Here is a 16,446-nt window from a genome sequence, read left to right on the forward strand (position 1 = left end):
AAAGTCATGCATCCCCCCTGTTCAGCCTTAAAAATTAAAGGATGTTTATTTCAATGTGATCTCGGGTGATTTGCATATGCATTAAATGCCAATAAGCATGGCCTTTTACGGTTCATTTAGAGCCTGTAATGTCTACAGTCAAGGGCTGCATGGTGAACTGTGCAGAAACTAAATGCATATTCCAAGTAGGAGATTTTCCATGTGTCTAGAATAATCAAAGAAGGTTCCATTGCCCAGTCAGCTGAGCAGTGAAGAAATGTAATCATATCAAAAGAAAACGCTAGGAGCAGAGGATTGCCTGGCAGTGGCAGGGAGAGTGGCTAGAGCTGCTCCCTTAAGCTCCACTAAAATATCTCTGATCCCAGCTTTTCAGAAAGAAACAAGTTGCATACTTCATCCCAGGGAGCTTGATCTGAACAGACAGGTTTGAATTTCCTACTGAAATTCCAGAGCTGTGGTAGCACAGGAAGTGGTCTGGCTTGGACATTCAGAGATAGTTTTGCAACAGGAAGGACATGTGGGCTGAGTGTTGAAGGTAGAGAGGGTCAAAGGCAGCTGAATCAGAATCAGCCTCCCTGGTCAGGACACTAGGAACACCGGAGGGTGACCTGGGATGTGAGCCTGGAGAAAGCTAAGAGCCAGGGGCTACTGGAGACTCAGATGTTGCTGCGCATCCCAGACCTTACTTATAGGCACCAGGAAGCCACCTATGATGTCAGTCAAGGATAATGTGATTAAGCTTGCATTTTTTATTTTCAAATTTAAACTTTTAAAATTTTTTTTGAGAATTTCACACATGAGTACTGTATTTACATAATTTCTACTTTGTTTTTGTTTTGTTTTGAGACAGGCTCTCTCTACATAGCTCTGGATGTTCTGGAAGCTACTAGAAAGGCCAAGCTGGCCTCAAACTCACAGAAATCCACCTGCCTCTGCTCCCTCAGTGCTAGGATCGAAGGCATGTTCCACCAGGCCCAGCCATTTCTACCTAAAAAAAGTTTGAGTCTGGAGAGGTGGCTCCGTGGTTACTAGCTCTGGCTCCTGTTCTAGAGGACCCATGGTAGCTTCATAGCACCAACATGGCGGCTCAAAAATACCTGCCACACCAGTTTCAGGGGATCTGATGGCCTTTTCTGGCTTCCTTGGGCATTGATGTACATGGTGCACAGATATAATATGCAGACAAATTACCCATACACATAAAAAATTTTTTTTAAGTTTTAAAGACGATCTTTGATTTTTATTTTGACATTCAAATTTACATTTTGAGAAATGCAAACATGAAGAATTATCTTTGAGTCCAGGTGGGATTTTTATCAAGCTCATCACATGTTTTGGCCCAGTTGTCACACAAAGGCAGCAAAGCCATAGGACCACAGTAAAATGCTCAGCTGGGATCTAACAGCTTGTTTAGGAATAATATTCTCTCTACGTGTGGTGAGAGATCAGCAGGGATGTTGCCATCTATCTACCCGACTTGTATAACACTCCCCAAGGAAAAGACAATGAGAGCTTGTAAACTTCGGAAGAACTTTCCAAATGTGCCATATGCCAACGTGTAGCTCACGTTGGATGCTTAAAATGTGGCTCATCTTTATTACAGTGGGAATGTGATACACACAACAGATTTTGGGAGCTCCGGATTTTGAAAACATATATGAGCAATTTTTACATTGATTGTTTTGTTTAAATGAGGATATTTTGAATTTAGTCTCTTCCTTAAACTCAGCTTGTTTTCCACTTTGGAGTATACCACCTGTTTCCTATAGGCATCTTGGCTAACAAAACACTAAAATGAACATACGTTTGAAACTTTTGTTTATCTCACGTTATATTTTTTATTCATTTATGTGGTTGAATTGAAACTTTTCTCTCTCATACACACACACACATACACACACATACATACACATACACACACACACATACACACATACACACACATACACACACACATATACATACACACACATACACACACACACATACACACATACACACACATACATACACACACATACACACACACATACACACACACAAACACATACACACACACACACAGCCTACTTCTATAGTTTCACTTTTTTTTTAATGTGCAGATGAAACCTTTCTGCTGATAGACGGCCCTTGTGGATTTGTAAAAAATAAAATAAAAAATCAGCAACTTGCAAAGCAACAGGGTTAGCAGAACTTGTGAAGGAACCAAATTCTGAGTTCTGAGTGAAAGTCTAGAGAGGAATAATAATTAACTAGAATCAATGGGCAATCTAATATCAGAATATTGATAGTGACTCAATTTATTTGACCTGCTCCACCCAGAGAGGCCAAAGAACATCCCTGGATTAACCTTCTGTCTCAATGAATTGAGATTAGGCAGTACCTAATTGTCTTCATTCGGTATTTCTTTTAACCCAGGCAACAAGACAAAAAATGTAATTAAATAAAAAAAATTTGTTCTCAAAAGCTGACTTGTAATTTTGAATTCCAAAATACTGGAGGTGGCAGTGGTGGTGGTATATTTAGAAAGGGGAAAAGTGGCCAGGAGTAGTGACACATGCCTAGAACATAGGAGGCAGAGGCCCAGGCAGAGGCAGAGGCAGAGGCAGAGGCAGGTGGATCTCTGTAAGTTTGAGGCCAGCCTGGTCTACATAGTGAGTTACAAGGCAGCAAGAGCTACATAGGTAAAACCCTGTCTCGAAAACAATAACAAATCAAAAACAAAAGGAAAGAAAATGACAGACTCAAGGCAGATGTGAGTTTAAGCACAGCTCGTCCACGGGCATTGGGAGTGGTGAGAGCCTTCTTCAGATTGTGGTGAGAATAGATCAAGAAGATGAACATAATGCACCTCAGCACAAGATGCTCAGTCAATGGCAGCTACAATAATTTAGCCAGCACATTCAATTGTGCACAGCAGATGAGACTTATACAGGGCACTGATTTCTAGTTTGCAGCAGACTTTCATCTCTGAGCAGTTAGTTAGTTCTCAGAGCAGAGATGGACAGACAGCTTGGGATAGGGCAGAAATACACCATGGCTCAATTCTGCTCAACAATTAATTCTTGCAGCAGGAAAGGTACAAGATCACTCTGCACGTCCATAAGAAAAGCCCATAACCGTTTAGTCATCACCCACAAAACACTCCATGAAAGAAAGAGAGAAGGCATGTATTTGCATACTGGAGGAGCAGTAACACTTGATGTGTAACTACCATGACAGGGCTAAATCCTGCTGCCCCTCACTAAACTGAATCTTTGGGCAATAAACTGTGGTATGGCTCCCAAGCCCAACGAGCCATCTCTGTGCTGCAGACTCTACTTGACCATCAGTGGAGAGGTTTTTGGTTTGAGAAAACCAATGTATGGTCTTGTCCCCCACCAATACCTTTGTCATAGAAAGTTATAAAATAGTGGTGTAGAGCCTAGAAAGGTGCTCGGGGGTTAAGAGCATATACAGCTCTTGTAGAGATCCTCAGTTTGATGTCCTGTGCCTGTACTGGACAGCTCACAACTGGTAGCTTATAGTCCCAGCTCCAAGGACTGAGACCCTCTTCTGGCCAACATATGCATTGTACTTATACGCACAGACCCACACATACACACACAATTAAAATCTTCAGAATAGTGATTATTGTATAACATTTTAAATGTACTAAATTCCATTCGGTTGTACTGAGCTGAATGTAAATGTGGTGAAATTTATGTTGTATGTATTACCATTTAAAAAAACACAAAACCCAAGAAGATTCATTAGAGGGTATACTTTCCCAGTCCTCGGTGATAGCAGTAGTTTTCTTCCTGGCACGTACACTATGGTCAGAGGGTATTCCCCCTAAATGCCTACGTGTACATTTACTTTTCAAAACTCTCTGGCTTTTGTGTTCTACTTGGTCACATTTTGGCGTCGCGCAGGAATGTGCAACGCCTTTCCATTCTTGTTTTCAGTAGATGATGAGTCACATTAGCTGCGCAAGCACATAGGCTCCTTGGCAGAAACTCTTTGGCTTTAGCATGTATGTATCTACTTTAGGAAATTCTCCTATCCAAAGGGCAGGCTTGTAATGGGTTTGTGTCTCTTCTCTCCAAAGGCACTGCATGGCTTTCTAAGGAGATGGGGCGGGGTAGGGGGTGTCCCAAAGCAATGACTGAGATGGTTTCTGAGTTTCGTCTTTCCGCCAGCTCAACCTGGGCAGTGTGGCATTCAGGACTCTTCGTTCTTTGAGACAGAGGTGGTATTGTTCTTTTATGAAGCACAGCTCATGAAAGGTATGATCCCAAGCACAGAGCACAAAAGAGAAAGAGGGTCGCTGGGAAAGACAACAGAATAGCATTAGGAAGTCCTTGAGGCAGAGGGTGCTGAGTGTCCCCAAGGAAAGGCCTCATGAAGCCTCAGAAGCTTCATGCTGGTCTCGACTGTCCCTGGAAGGCAGGGAAGGGTGACTCTGGGCTCCCCGCAGGGAGGAACACACTCCCTGGACAAGTTGTTTTCTCACTCCAGGCAGCCAACTTCAGCTGCTCCTGCTATACCGCCTCTTTCCAGAAATATGAGGGCTTGCTATAAATGAACAGGCCTGTGATTGCCACAGCGACCAGGATCAGGGAGAAGACAACCATCAGGCCGATGTAGGTGGAGTGAGGGAGGGGTGGGGTTTGCGGCTCTTCAGCTGGGATCATGTTGGTCAAGTTCAGCATGTACCCCAAAGTCCACCCTGCGTTGCTGTCTCCAATCTGTAAACAACAGGGAAAGCTTGTTGTTTGGAGTCCGAAAAGAATCTGTAGTGTCCATGTAACCCCATGCATAACACTAAGCGACCAGCAGGAACTACACCCCCCCCTTGTATGGCTCCCACAATAGATTAACTTTATATGCTACACTGGGAATGATGGGGGGAGGCGGGGGGCAAATGACTAAAATAGAGTTTGGAGAAAGTCTGATTATTGGCTGTCCAGTCCGCCTGCCTGGGAGCACTCGATTCAAACAGAGCACGAGGGGTCAGCGTTCTTTCTGTTCCATGAGCTACGTGAGAGGCGACAGGAAGCGGGTAAAAAGATGACTGGCAGAAGACTGGCCCTAGCCTTTCACATCTTTCCCAGGCAGAGAAGCCACACAGAACCAGAACTTCTGAGGGGAAACGTGAGGAAAGATGCCAGTGAGCCAACTTTATGAAGCTGAAGGTGCCTGAGAAACCATCCTTATTCAATTATAAACCATCCTCTGACCCTCCCACCGCTGGAAGAACAGCGTACCGTCGCTAAGAACTTATGGGAACATAGGTGGTGCTTGAAAAACAACTTTGGAGCGGCTTTATTACAAGAGCTGTTTGTAATGGCACAGAGAAGCAGCAGGCACAGACAAACCCAAACCCCGCACACAGCGCCACCTGGGACTTGCTCATGTCCCTTCTTTGTGGCATTTCCCCTCAGTGCCCTGTGAACGTGTTGCTGTTGTTTTTTACAAAAGAAATGAATATTTAGCTGTATCTGGGGTGGTTCACCTAGAATACTTTGTCAATATTACCCCATTACGTATTTCTGGATAGTCACTGCAGGGTAGACTGCTTTTTACCTATTCTAACCAATGGCTTAGTATCTAAGGAACGGAACAATAGGACAAAATGATGTGTTCATTTTTAAGGCTTTCAGTACATACTGTTAAAAAAAGAAACAAAATAAACAAAAAGCTCCTCAAAGGTGTGCTAGCTTACAGTACCCCTTTCTTCCAAACTCTGACCCATACTGACAATAATATGTAAAAATACTATTTTCGCCTCTCAATGTGGGATGGAAACCTTGAAGTCTCCAGATTTAGGGGAGCCACCACCCAGACTTAGAGCCATCAGATCATGCAGTAGCATTCCAAGAATATAAATAAAGACTGCCCTGCATACCGGCCAAACTTAAGACAGATCCTTCTAACAAAAGAAATAGACAGAATGGAAGGAAGTCTGGGATGTTAAAATGAGGAAAAGTTGTATTTGAATGAGCAAGAGCTGCAAGGAAGACAGTATTACACATGATTGCCCACGAAGTTGCTACATCCTGATTCTATGCTTTGGTTTGTCTGAGGTCCACCGTTGAGTGGAGAGTGAGATCTGACTCTCACACGAACTCTGGTGCCCCTTTTCTGACCACGTCCCCTGGATGGGGAGGCCTGGCGGCACTCAGAGGAAGGATAGCAAGTTACCAAGAAGAGACTCAATATTCTAAGAGCATATATAGGGGGAGAAGGTCTCCTTCAATCACAGACATAGGGGAGGGGAGAAGGGGGAAAGTGGAAGGGAGGGAAGAATGGGAGGAAACAGGGGAAGGGCTAACATGAATATTTTAATGATGAATAAATTAATTTTAAAAAGATGGTAAGATATTTTAGGCATTAGCACATAATAGTTGCTTGCTTCTTTAGTCCTGGATACCTGCAGGGGGCGCTGTGGCAAAGCACAGCAGGGCGGTTATTTCCTAGGTCTCAAACTAAGCCAGGCTGCCAAGCAACAGCCCCGTCAACAAAGCTTGCTAAGAGCCCAAGATCACCATTTCCTGATTCACAAAGGTGGCCTTTGGGGGGATTCTGAAGTCAGGATAGTGGCTAATGAAATACAATTAAATGAATAAACTGCCTTTTCGCAGAAAGATGCCACATCAGAGACAACCTGTATAGCTGCCGGCTGTTCCCAGAAGGGTTTGCAGGCTGGTGGGATGGTAGAACACGCATCAAGCCAAAACTTAAATCAGGTGCACTCCCACCTTTCCTAAGTCTGAAACTGCTTTGTCACCAACTTCCACCCAAATTCCACACCCCCAAAAGATTCCCAAGTTACCTTGCCCATAAAATGGATGTGGTCCCAGGAAGTGCCTGTGAAGCGATAGCCTTGCAGGAGGAGAGAGAGAATGTAGGTGCCCGAGAAGCAGTACTCACTCAGGTACTTCTCCTTTATGGTGGGATACGAGGTTTTCACCTAGAAGTAAAGGAAGGAAAGAGCAAACCTGAGCATCAGGCCCCTCTCTGTTGCTCCTTCTCACTACTAGACCCAGTCAAGAGACAAGGAAGCCCCCAGCTCACATGAGTCTGGGGGCCAGGCTCTACCACAGGCTAGGAGATGGCGCTTCGCCCCTTCAGGGACCGTCTTCCTGGGAAGCTTTTCTTCCTCGGGACTCTCTGTGAGAACAGCGTTTTAGGGAAAAGGTAGCTCCTTCTGTCTAGGAGTTTCAGAAACAGCCTCAGCATCTCATGCTGTCTCTTACACGGGGAGTAACTCACCAACCCTGTTAGCTGTGGAAGCGCTGCCTGAAGCACACTGGTCTCTGTTTAAGCACTCTCTTACGTACCATTCACCAAGTTGTCAGTACCGAGCTTCTCTAGGCATCTTAAGGAAAGACTGTCCAGCAAAGCCTTATCATTCAGGTTAGCCCTTGGAGGACAGCATCAGCATCCCTTAGGAAGGCATCATTCTTCATCCCAGGGCTACCAACTCAGAATCTGCATTTTCACTTGATGATTCTCTCTGTGTCTCTGTCTCTGTCTCTCCATCTCTCTGTGTCTCTGTCTCTGTCTCTGTCTCTGTCTCTGTCTCTGTCTTTCTGTCTCTCTCTCTCTCTCTCTCTCTCTCTCTCTCTCTCTCTCTCTCTCTCTCTCACACACACACACACACACACACACACAAGTTTGACAAAAAACAGCCTTGGAAGACACCTTCAGAAGCATCTTGCTAAACAATGCTGAAAGCGCTGACACCCCAGCTTTTGTCTTCAGTTCCTTTTCACAGCTATGTTAGATAAAGCAATTGTCTTGAGTCTTTTCATTCATCCTGTGCTCTAGAGAAAAGAGCAAGAGATGCCTGCCTGCCTGCCACTCTTTAACCTTACCACTCTGGCCACTGGAAATATATAGCCCAAAGCTCATGGCCTGCTCAGCCCCTTTCCTACTGAAAGGGCAGGTAGCCAGGGCACCACCCACTCAGCACATGAATCTGTCTCAAATGGGCCTTCCCTCCCTGCTACCATGAGCTAAGACACAGCTACCATCTTTTAAACATGTATCGTGTACACAGAAGCATGCAGAACGTCCTGTATGTAATATTCCCTTGCCCTGTTCTTTCCAAGATCCTGCCCATCTAATAAAACATGCCATCTGTTAACCCTTTCTTATCCAATAAGTGCAGGGGAAAATTCTATAAGATCCAATATTTCATCATAATAAAAACTCATAATAAATTTTGTACATAACTGGGCGGTGGTGGTGCACGCCTTTAATCCCAGCACCTGGGAGGCAGAGGCAGGTAGATCTCTGTGAGTTCAAGGCCAGCCTGGACTATAGAGTGAGTTCCAAGACAGCCAGAGCTGTTACACAGAGAAACCCTGTCTCGAAAAACAAAAATGAAAACAAAACAAATCATGTGTGCAAAGAATAGGCCTCAAAATAATAAAGACGTCTGTCTATAGGGCAAACAAGCAGTCACTATCACAGTGAAGGGAGGAAAAGCTAAATATTAATGGTTTTGTATCTATGTTTATCAAGAACACTGGCAGCGCCCTCTCCTTCCCTCCTTTCTTCTCTGTCAGGAGAGGACAGTGAAGAACAGGAGAGGAAAAGTGACCTCGGAGGAGCAACTTGACTTGGAGAGTGAGGCAACAAAGTATCCTAACTCTCACTGGCCTCCCCACAATGCCTGATCATAAGCCATTCTGGGAAACCCCTGAAAACTGTAAAAAGGGGCCGAGGGGATTGCCACTGCAGTACTGTGCAGTAAGGCTGGACGGGGCTAGTGATTCATTTGGGATGTTTTATTATTTAAAAACTCTAAATAGCGGGGCGTGGTGGAGCATGCCTTTAATCCCAGCAATCCGGAGGCAGAGACAAGCGGATCGCTGTGAGTTCGAGGCCAGCCTGGTCTACAAAGTGAGTCCAGGACAGTCAAGGCTACACAGAGAAACCCTGTCTCGAAAAACCAAAAATCAAAAACCAAAGCAAAACAAAACCAAAAAAACCCCCAAAACAAAAAAACAAACAAACACAAAAAAAAACAAAACAAACAAAAAAAAAAAACCTCTAAATAATCTTCAAAAACTTCTTTAAAATACCAGGTGGATTTGTGCTTTCCTAAAAATAATTACAGCTGAAATAAAGCCTTTGTTTGACATTCTATGCCTGGGTGCTGACCAAGTCAAAAAAAAAAAAAAAAGTTGACCTCTAACGTTAAAGCTTAATTAACTCTTTTAGAACTAGATCAGACCTGCGGCACTAATGTTCATCTATAGGTCTGCCTCAGGCAGGCTGCTTTGATTACTGATGGTCATGAAGAATTTTCCCGATGCAAGAACCGCTACACTGTGGGTGGAGCTAAAACAGTCCTTGTTGCCTTTAAGAAACTTAAGGCTGAGCCCTTCTGTACTGACTTGGATGCTTGTACCCTGACCCTCGGTTTGTAGTTACATTGTTTCTCCGTATTGGAACTACCCCACTGCCTTCTGGCTGTTCCAATTCCTGCCCTACTTTTAGAGTTACAAGTCTCATTTCAATCTTTTCAATTGCCTTTTCTTTGTGGGATATGTTCAGGATCATTCCATGCTTCCTGGTCTTATAGGTAAGGGTGAGGGCAAGGGTAAAGTTGATTCCTTGACAAAAACTGTCGCTGTCTCTATGGAGGAGCTCAACAGAGCCATGCTCTGAACTGATCCTATGCTCTGCTTTCAGTTCCACCTTCCCCACGAAGATGCTGCTTGTGCGGTCATGCTCAGAGTGTCCCGCTCCCATGCACGCTCTTCCCATGGAAATTATTCATGTATATGTGGCTGCTCATTGTGTTTATGCCTTTGCTAAACCCAGAGAGACTTTCAAGGATGTGGTATAATGTTTGTTTTACTACTTTACAATTTTAGGAATAATAAGGACTTTGAAAAACAGACGGTGGCCCTGTTTATACTTCAAAAGCCTTTAAGAATTGATGTTTAATTTTTAATATTCCCGACTCCACTAGAATTTCCTATAATCCACAGGGATGGGTTATTATTATAGAATGAGCCCATCAGACCTTAAGGGCACAGATACCTAAATTACAAAATGGAGATTATACTATTCATCTCCTTGTCATACTTTAAATCTTGCCTTATATGTAAAAACATTTTAAAATAAAATTTACTCTTAAACCTCTAAAAAATAAAAAGAGCTACTAATCAAATAGAATGGACCAGATGTTTTATCCCAGGAGAAGCTTTGCTTGTATGTTTCCACAGGATGCTGACCACCTTTATGGATGTCAGACCAGTTGATTATGCCAGGATATCCTCCACTGGACTTTCACCTCTGCCACTTCCTCCACACCCACCTGAGCCATCAACATCTCCAGCCTCTCCATCCGTGTTGGATACTGCAGCAAAGAGGACCCTGAGACCGTGGCTCCTGCACCTTCCATCTGTTCTGCACTCCATCCTATGCTGTCTCATTCTTCACTATTATATATCCAGGGAATGCAGGGGATATAAAAATTACTAAAAATGGGTCTATATGTAACATTTCCTGTGGAAAAATGCTATTTGACTAATTGTATTAATTTCACCATGAGCCCTAATGTTTTGTCCTCATTGTACATCAGCTACCTTATGTTTTGTACCTGTTAATCTTTAACAACCTTGGTGTGAGGATTCCGATATATATACATTTGGATGAGTTGCTAACGGTCTATTGCAGCCAGAGAGATTTGTTGCTGCACTTACTCCAGGTGCTAGGATATACATCAGCCTTAGCTACTACTGAAGAAGACACTGGCTAGAAAGCCCTCCCACCACATGGATCAGCATAATTACTATTGTCAAAGGAAGGCTGGCACACTGTGGACAGAGCAGAAGTCAGTGCTGTTGTTATGAAAAACAGTACAAAGGTTCCTCAAAAAATATCAAATGGTACTGTATGACCCAGCAATTCACTAGTGTGTGAATATTTGAAGGAATTAAAATTAATGCCAGAGAGGCACCTGTGCTCTCACTTATTGCTACACTATCTACAACAGTACAGCTAGAGAATTAACCTATGTCTGGAGGCAAATACATAAAGAAAATTAGGCTATATATAAAATAAAATGCTAGTTAGCCCTGCACACACACACACACACACACACACACACACACACACACACACACACACACCACATAAACAATGAGAGCTGCCATTTTGTATAATACAGATGAACCTGAAGATTATTTTGTTATGGCAAATAAACCAAATACAAGTGAGCTTTCTCATATGGAATATTAAAAAGTTAACCATTCGTAAGGAAACCCGTTGTTAGGTGATGAAGAGATAAATCAAAGAGATCCCATAGCGCTGAGACAAGGAGCAGTGGTTGTCAGCAGACAGGAAAAGCAATGGTACAAGGAGTGGTGGGAGGTCGGTCAGGAGGTGAAAGGTCATTGCCACATGGGAATAAGCTCTGATCTACCCTTGTGTGGAAAGTTTACTATAGCAATAACAAAATAAGGACTTAAAAACCTAGAAAAGGTTGTAGAATGCTCTCACCACTAATAAATGACACATTATTAAGGTTATATTATGACCATTATTCTTATATGATATGTGCATGATGCAAATATAAAATTGAAATATTATATACCATAAAAAATGTATCAGTCAAAAAAAATAAAACAATGGAAAATCAGCTTTTGAAAATAAAGGGAGGACTGAGGAAGGACTTCTGGGATGATCCTTTTTATTCTACAAAAAGGATAGATATATCTGCTTGTTTCTTTCAGCCTTAACTATAAAGGCCATGACAGTCGCCCTGTATCCATGACAACAGAACTAAACAGACTTTAAGAGAAGCTACGAGCCACGTGCGAGCAGCTGCTTGCTTGTTGCAGAACTGCCTGCTAAGTGAGAAATGTGGGATGTTGCTTAAGCCGTTATAACCCTTCCAGGATTTGATAAAGGCATTTCTAGGCCCACTCTCCGGCCTTGCCTGACACATGTGCTGGATCTCTGTCAAGTCAGCACGAGGTCATGTGCAGATGTAGATCCTCCATGGCACTGAGGAGACAGGACCAATTTTACAGTTGTGGTTTCTGGGCTTACCTCCTCCCAAGGCTTTGAGCAAAAATTTTTAATTATCTCAGTCATCTTTTCTGGAGAGGAGATATCATCTTTTGCTATCTTCTTAAAGAAATCCATCACAAAGTAGAAAGCTGAAAACGCCTGTGGGAGCAGAGCACAGAGTTTCAGACTGCGTCCCATCAACCCATGGGAAGGAACATCGGCTCCTGTCCTTCCCGAGCTCCGTCCTGGCTCTAACAACAAAGGAACCCTCTACAGGAAACTCCATGCTGCAGATAAGCTGTCTGCATTAAGTTCACCTAAAATAAGCCCGGTGGAAGTTTCCTTAAAGATACACAATTTGATATATATATATCACTTAACAAAAACAAGTGACTGTTTACATTAGTCCATCAGTATGACTCATAGTCCATTTCTGTGGATTAAGATTTCTTTTTATTTTTTAACCTTGATGTTTCCAGCACGTCCAGTCTAAGCAGTTGTCTGGTAATATAGCTGACATGCTACTTTTATCAGCTTTCTAAGAAAACAATGGAGAAAGTTAACTCAACACCAAATTTGTCCATAAGCGAATAAAAACGTGTGACCAAAATAGCCTGAGGGGACGTTGACATCGTTTAGATGAAGCTGTTGTAACTACACTTGTGGAAACAGAAACAGGCTCCACGTTTGGGATCAGGAACCGCCCCCAAACTGGCCGCTTGGCTTGTCCCTACTCCGTTCCGTATTCTGTCTTGTTCATTTGTTCCAATTTGTCTGCTCACCAAAGCCTAGGTTCTAATTTGCATGCGCCCTGGCAGGAGGCAGGGGTATTGTCAGGACTGGGGGTCACTTGTCCCAGCATTTGTGTCTTAATCTGCCTTCCAAACTCTTATGTGGACTCAGCTACACACTGGCCTGCTTAGTTAGACGCATGTTTGGACTTTAATCTCTATTTTCCATGTACTTTTTGGTGCAGATAAAGGTTCATAAACTGGGGATCTCAGACCCACCATGAAGTTTTTTTGTTTATTTGTTTGTTTGTTTGTTTGTTTGTTTTTCGAGACAGGGTCTCTCTGTGCAGCCCTGGCTGTCCTGGACTTGCTTTATAGACCAGGCTGGCCTCAAACTCACAGCAATCCACCTGCCTCTGCCTCCAGAGTGCTGGGATTAAAGGCATGCGCCACCACGCCCGGCTTTCACCATGAATTTTTTTGAGAGAGCTCAAAGTCTCATCATTAGCAAGAGCAGAAAATGGACTTCCTAGCCTTCTGTCTAAATGTTCTCACGGCCACAGTGAGCAGCGAGACAAAGAGCCAACAGCCACCATTGCCCTCCAAACCAGCATACAGGTTCTGGCCCAGGTCACTTCATATCTGATGGTGGCAAGCAGTGGCCAGAAAGTCATTATGAAAGACTTGGTGACAGTAAAATGGTTCCAAGTAAGCAATGGATACGACTGCACCAGCAGAAGTCACACCAATGATGATGTACTCGTATACCAGATGCCACCAAGATAAAAAACCCTATCAAGCAACTTGTCACAGTGTTCAGACGGACTGACCAACTGACAGACAAACAGACAGACGACAGACTGTGGAGCTTTATGTTTCTGGAAGAGAAAAGGGCACACAGGCAGCAGTTGTGACAGGCTCACTGCACAGAGTGTAACAGCAGTTAGCAGTTAGACGCCTTCACATAATGGCGTGTGTTCCTCTACGTTGTTCCCAGAAAATGAGCAAGGGAGACACCAGATGGCTCCTGAGGACAGGCCCCACAGTTGCCCCGGTGTGCCCTGCAGCACATGGGTGTCTGCTTGACTTCTCGCGGAGCGTCCCACCCTCCTGTGTGCGAATAAGTGAGCACGCTGATGGCCTGGTGCAGGACAGCCAAGTAGCCCAGTGCACGAGAATTCGTATGAGGGTTAGTGGCTCTGGATCACTATTCTGCAGGGGCAAACTGAGGGGGCAGCAATAAAAATGATGAGAAAAAACCAGATGAGCCCCGAGGCCACAAGTCCCCAGGTTAGAAGCAGCTTACTTCACCTACCAGCAGGTGCCCAGAAAACTCAAGATCACAGGTAACAAAGAGAAAAACAACTGAGAACCCATGCATCCTATGAGCTGGGCAGGGGTAACAGAACCCATGCATGCTGGGCAGGGTTAACAGCTGAGTAGCTGCCAGCCGGCCTTCTGTACCGGCTGGTAATCTAAGCACAGAGAGTGAAGCCTTGGCAGTAAAAAGCCAAGGGAGACTAAAGCTGGGACCTCGGATGTTGGATTTCACCCCCTGGCCAGATAACGAGACTTGCACTATCTAGGCAGGTTGGGGCTTTGGGCACTTTTCCTAAGGATGCTTCTGTTGGCTAATTTTTTAAAAATATGTGTTTTTGTAAGCCTAGATTTTCTCACTGTATCTTTAAAGATTTTAGGTTGTTTCATGTCTGGTCATGTTGAGATTCTTTGAGACTTCATTTTTAATTTGTAACAAATGTTGCCAAACCTGACTCTTTCAGAGGAGGAGGAAAAGGAGGACCACTTGGAAAGGAAGAGGAGGAGGAAGAAAGGGACAGCTGGTGGCGCCTCACTATCATCCCAGCTAACTACTTGGGAGTTGGAGGCAAGAGGCTTGCAAGTTCAAGGCCTGCACAACTTAAAACATCCCTGATCTAAAATTTAAAAAGCATCTATGAACAAATCCTTAAGTAACTTTTAAATAGTTGTACATGGATTTTCAGTCGTCTTTTCCACGGGCCACCAAGGGCACATATGGATGTAAAGCGTTTTAAATGAGCTTTCATTATATTTCTCTATTTCTGCTCTTTCTTGTTTATGCAAGTTGTACAATGTGTTCTTAAAAAACAATTTCTCAGTTACCTCATAATAATTTTCAACAGATGTTCCCTCTTTCCTGTTGGTGTTTCTAATTTGCTTTGACACTCAGCTTAGATGCCAAGGCCATAGTGTGGCCAGACTGGAGGACACGGACTACTTTTACTACTGCATTTACAGAGTGACATGGAGAGCATCAGGACTGACTGCTATGGTGGCGGGGCTTCCCTCTCCACAGATGCTCTGTGCATCACACCTCTGGACTGACTGGCCCTAGAAATGACAGGAAGGCATTCTTTCAGAAGGGAGCCTGGTCATTCATCTTTGGGTTTATCCTTCTCAGCTCCAAGTAGAGTGAAACCGCCTTCAGCTGCCTCCAGCAACCTTAGCCATATGCCTCCCTCTTGTGCCCGCTTCTTTCCACTTCACTCAAGTCAGGGAAGGGCCTTGGTCCCCAAAAAGCCTCATGGCAGGAAGCCGGTGCCAGTTCAGCCACAGGGCACCGAAGCCAGGTTCTGGTTCAGGATTGAGGCCAACAGCTGACCAGCTATTCTGCAGCTACCGCTGGCGCTGTGCCGCTGTGCCGCTGTGCCGCTGTGCCGCTGTGCCGCTGTACCGCTGTGCCGCTGTGCCGCTGTGCTCCTCCCAGGAGCCTGGGAAGGGGAAAGCTGTGGTCTCACAGCAAGGCATGCCTGGGTCCGTGGCTCTTCCCACTGTTTCCTCAGAGACCAAGTGAACTGAGAGCACCTACAGTTCACAGCACAGGAGTTCAGTCAGGGCTGATGACAAAAGACCCTGTGCTCTCTCCCTGGAGCTCTCTATGTGACATTAGATTGGGTACGCACGCAGACCATGCCAACAAACACCTCTCATCCTAGGGTCCAGGGTCGGAACTAACCCTCCCCCTCTCATCCGTTCTGTTTTCTGAAGAGGGAGAAAGGCAGACAAAGACCACGAGTCTTTGATCAATCAGTACTGTGGACAACTGTAAGTAGCTGCAACCATTGCTTTGCAGTTGGCACTTGGTGGACGGTACACAACTGCTACAAGGTGCTTCTTAACTGTGATGACAACAGTGCTTGGTCTCAGGAGGCAAATAAGCAGTCTGAATAATTAATAGATTAAGGAGCATCTTTTCTCTTTAGCACCACTTTATCTTATTCTGGAATGATTAGGAAAAGAAGGAATTGGGAGTCAGGATCCAATAATCCCTTTTAAACTTTAATGAGATGGACGCTTATTTAAGTTCCCTCTTTGTGGTTCGCAATTTTCTGCTTCCTAAATGTTTCTTAGAGAAGAAATCCCTCGGTGCAGTCAGCCCATGGCTTGCAGCTGACTCTGACTCCTTCTTCCTTGCCTGTGGAACTCTCATTTTACCCAGGTGGAAGAATCAAACAATAATTAACCTGAGCTATTAATTCTCTTTATGTGACCTAAACTCAATTCTCTTTATCTGACCTGAACTATTAATTCCCTTTATCTGACAGCTTCAGGATGCAGAGTTCACCAAGGTCTGGCCTACAGACTCTGAAGAGGTATCGGTTGGTTATGGTGGTACACGAGAGATGAGAAACTCCTTGCATCATTCTCACTCCTA

General features: G+C 44.2%; 1 protein-coding gene across 2 annotated transcripts in view; it reads right to left on the reverse strand.

Annotated features, from left to right (window-relative positions):
* Positions 1-1,200: 1,200 nt before the first annotated feature.
* ENTPD1 (ectonucleoside triphosphate diphosphohydrolase 1) overlaps positions 1,201-16,446 on the reverse strand; it is a 119,913-nt gene continuing 104,667 nt past the window's right edge. For both annotated transcript variants that reach the window (XM_084772235.1, XM_084772236.1), the window contains exons 8-10: positions 12,061-12,180; positions 6,818-6,955; positions 1,201-4,730 (exon numbers count right to left, since the gene is read on the reverse strand). In XM_084772235.1, coding sequence (XP_084628361.1) covers positions 4,524-4,730; positions 6,818-6,955; positions 12,061-12,180 — 465 coding nt within the window. In that variant the 3' untranslated portion in view covers positions 1,201-4,523. The remainder of the gene's footprint in view (positions 4,731-6,817; positions 6,956-12,060; positions 12,181-16,446) is intronic.

This window comes from Acomys minous (genome assembly GCF_964271855.1).
Source record: "Acomys minous genome assembly, chromosome: 2".
Taxonomy (NCBI): domain Eukaryota; kingdom Metazoa; phylum Chordata; class Mammalia; order Rodentia; family Muridae; genus Acomys; species Acomys minous.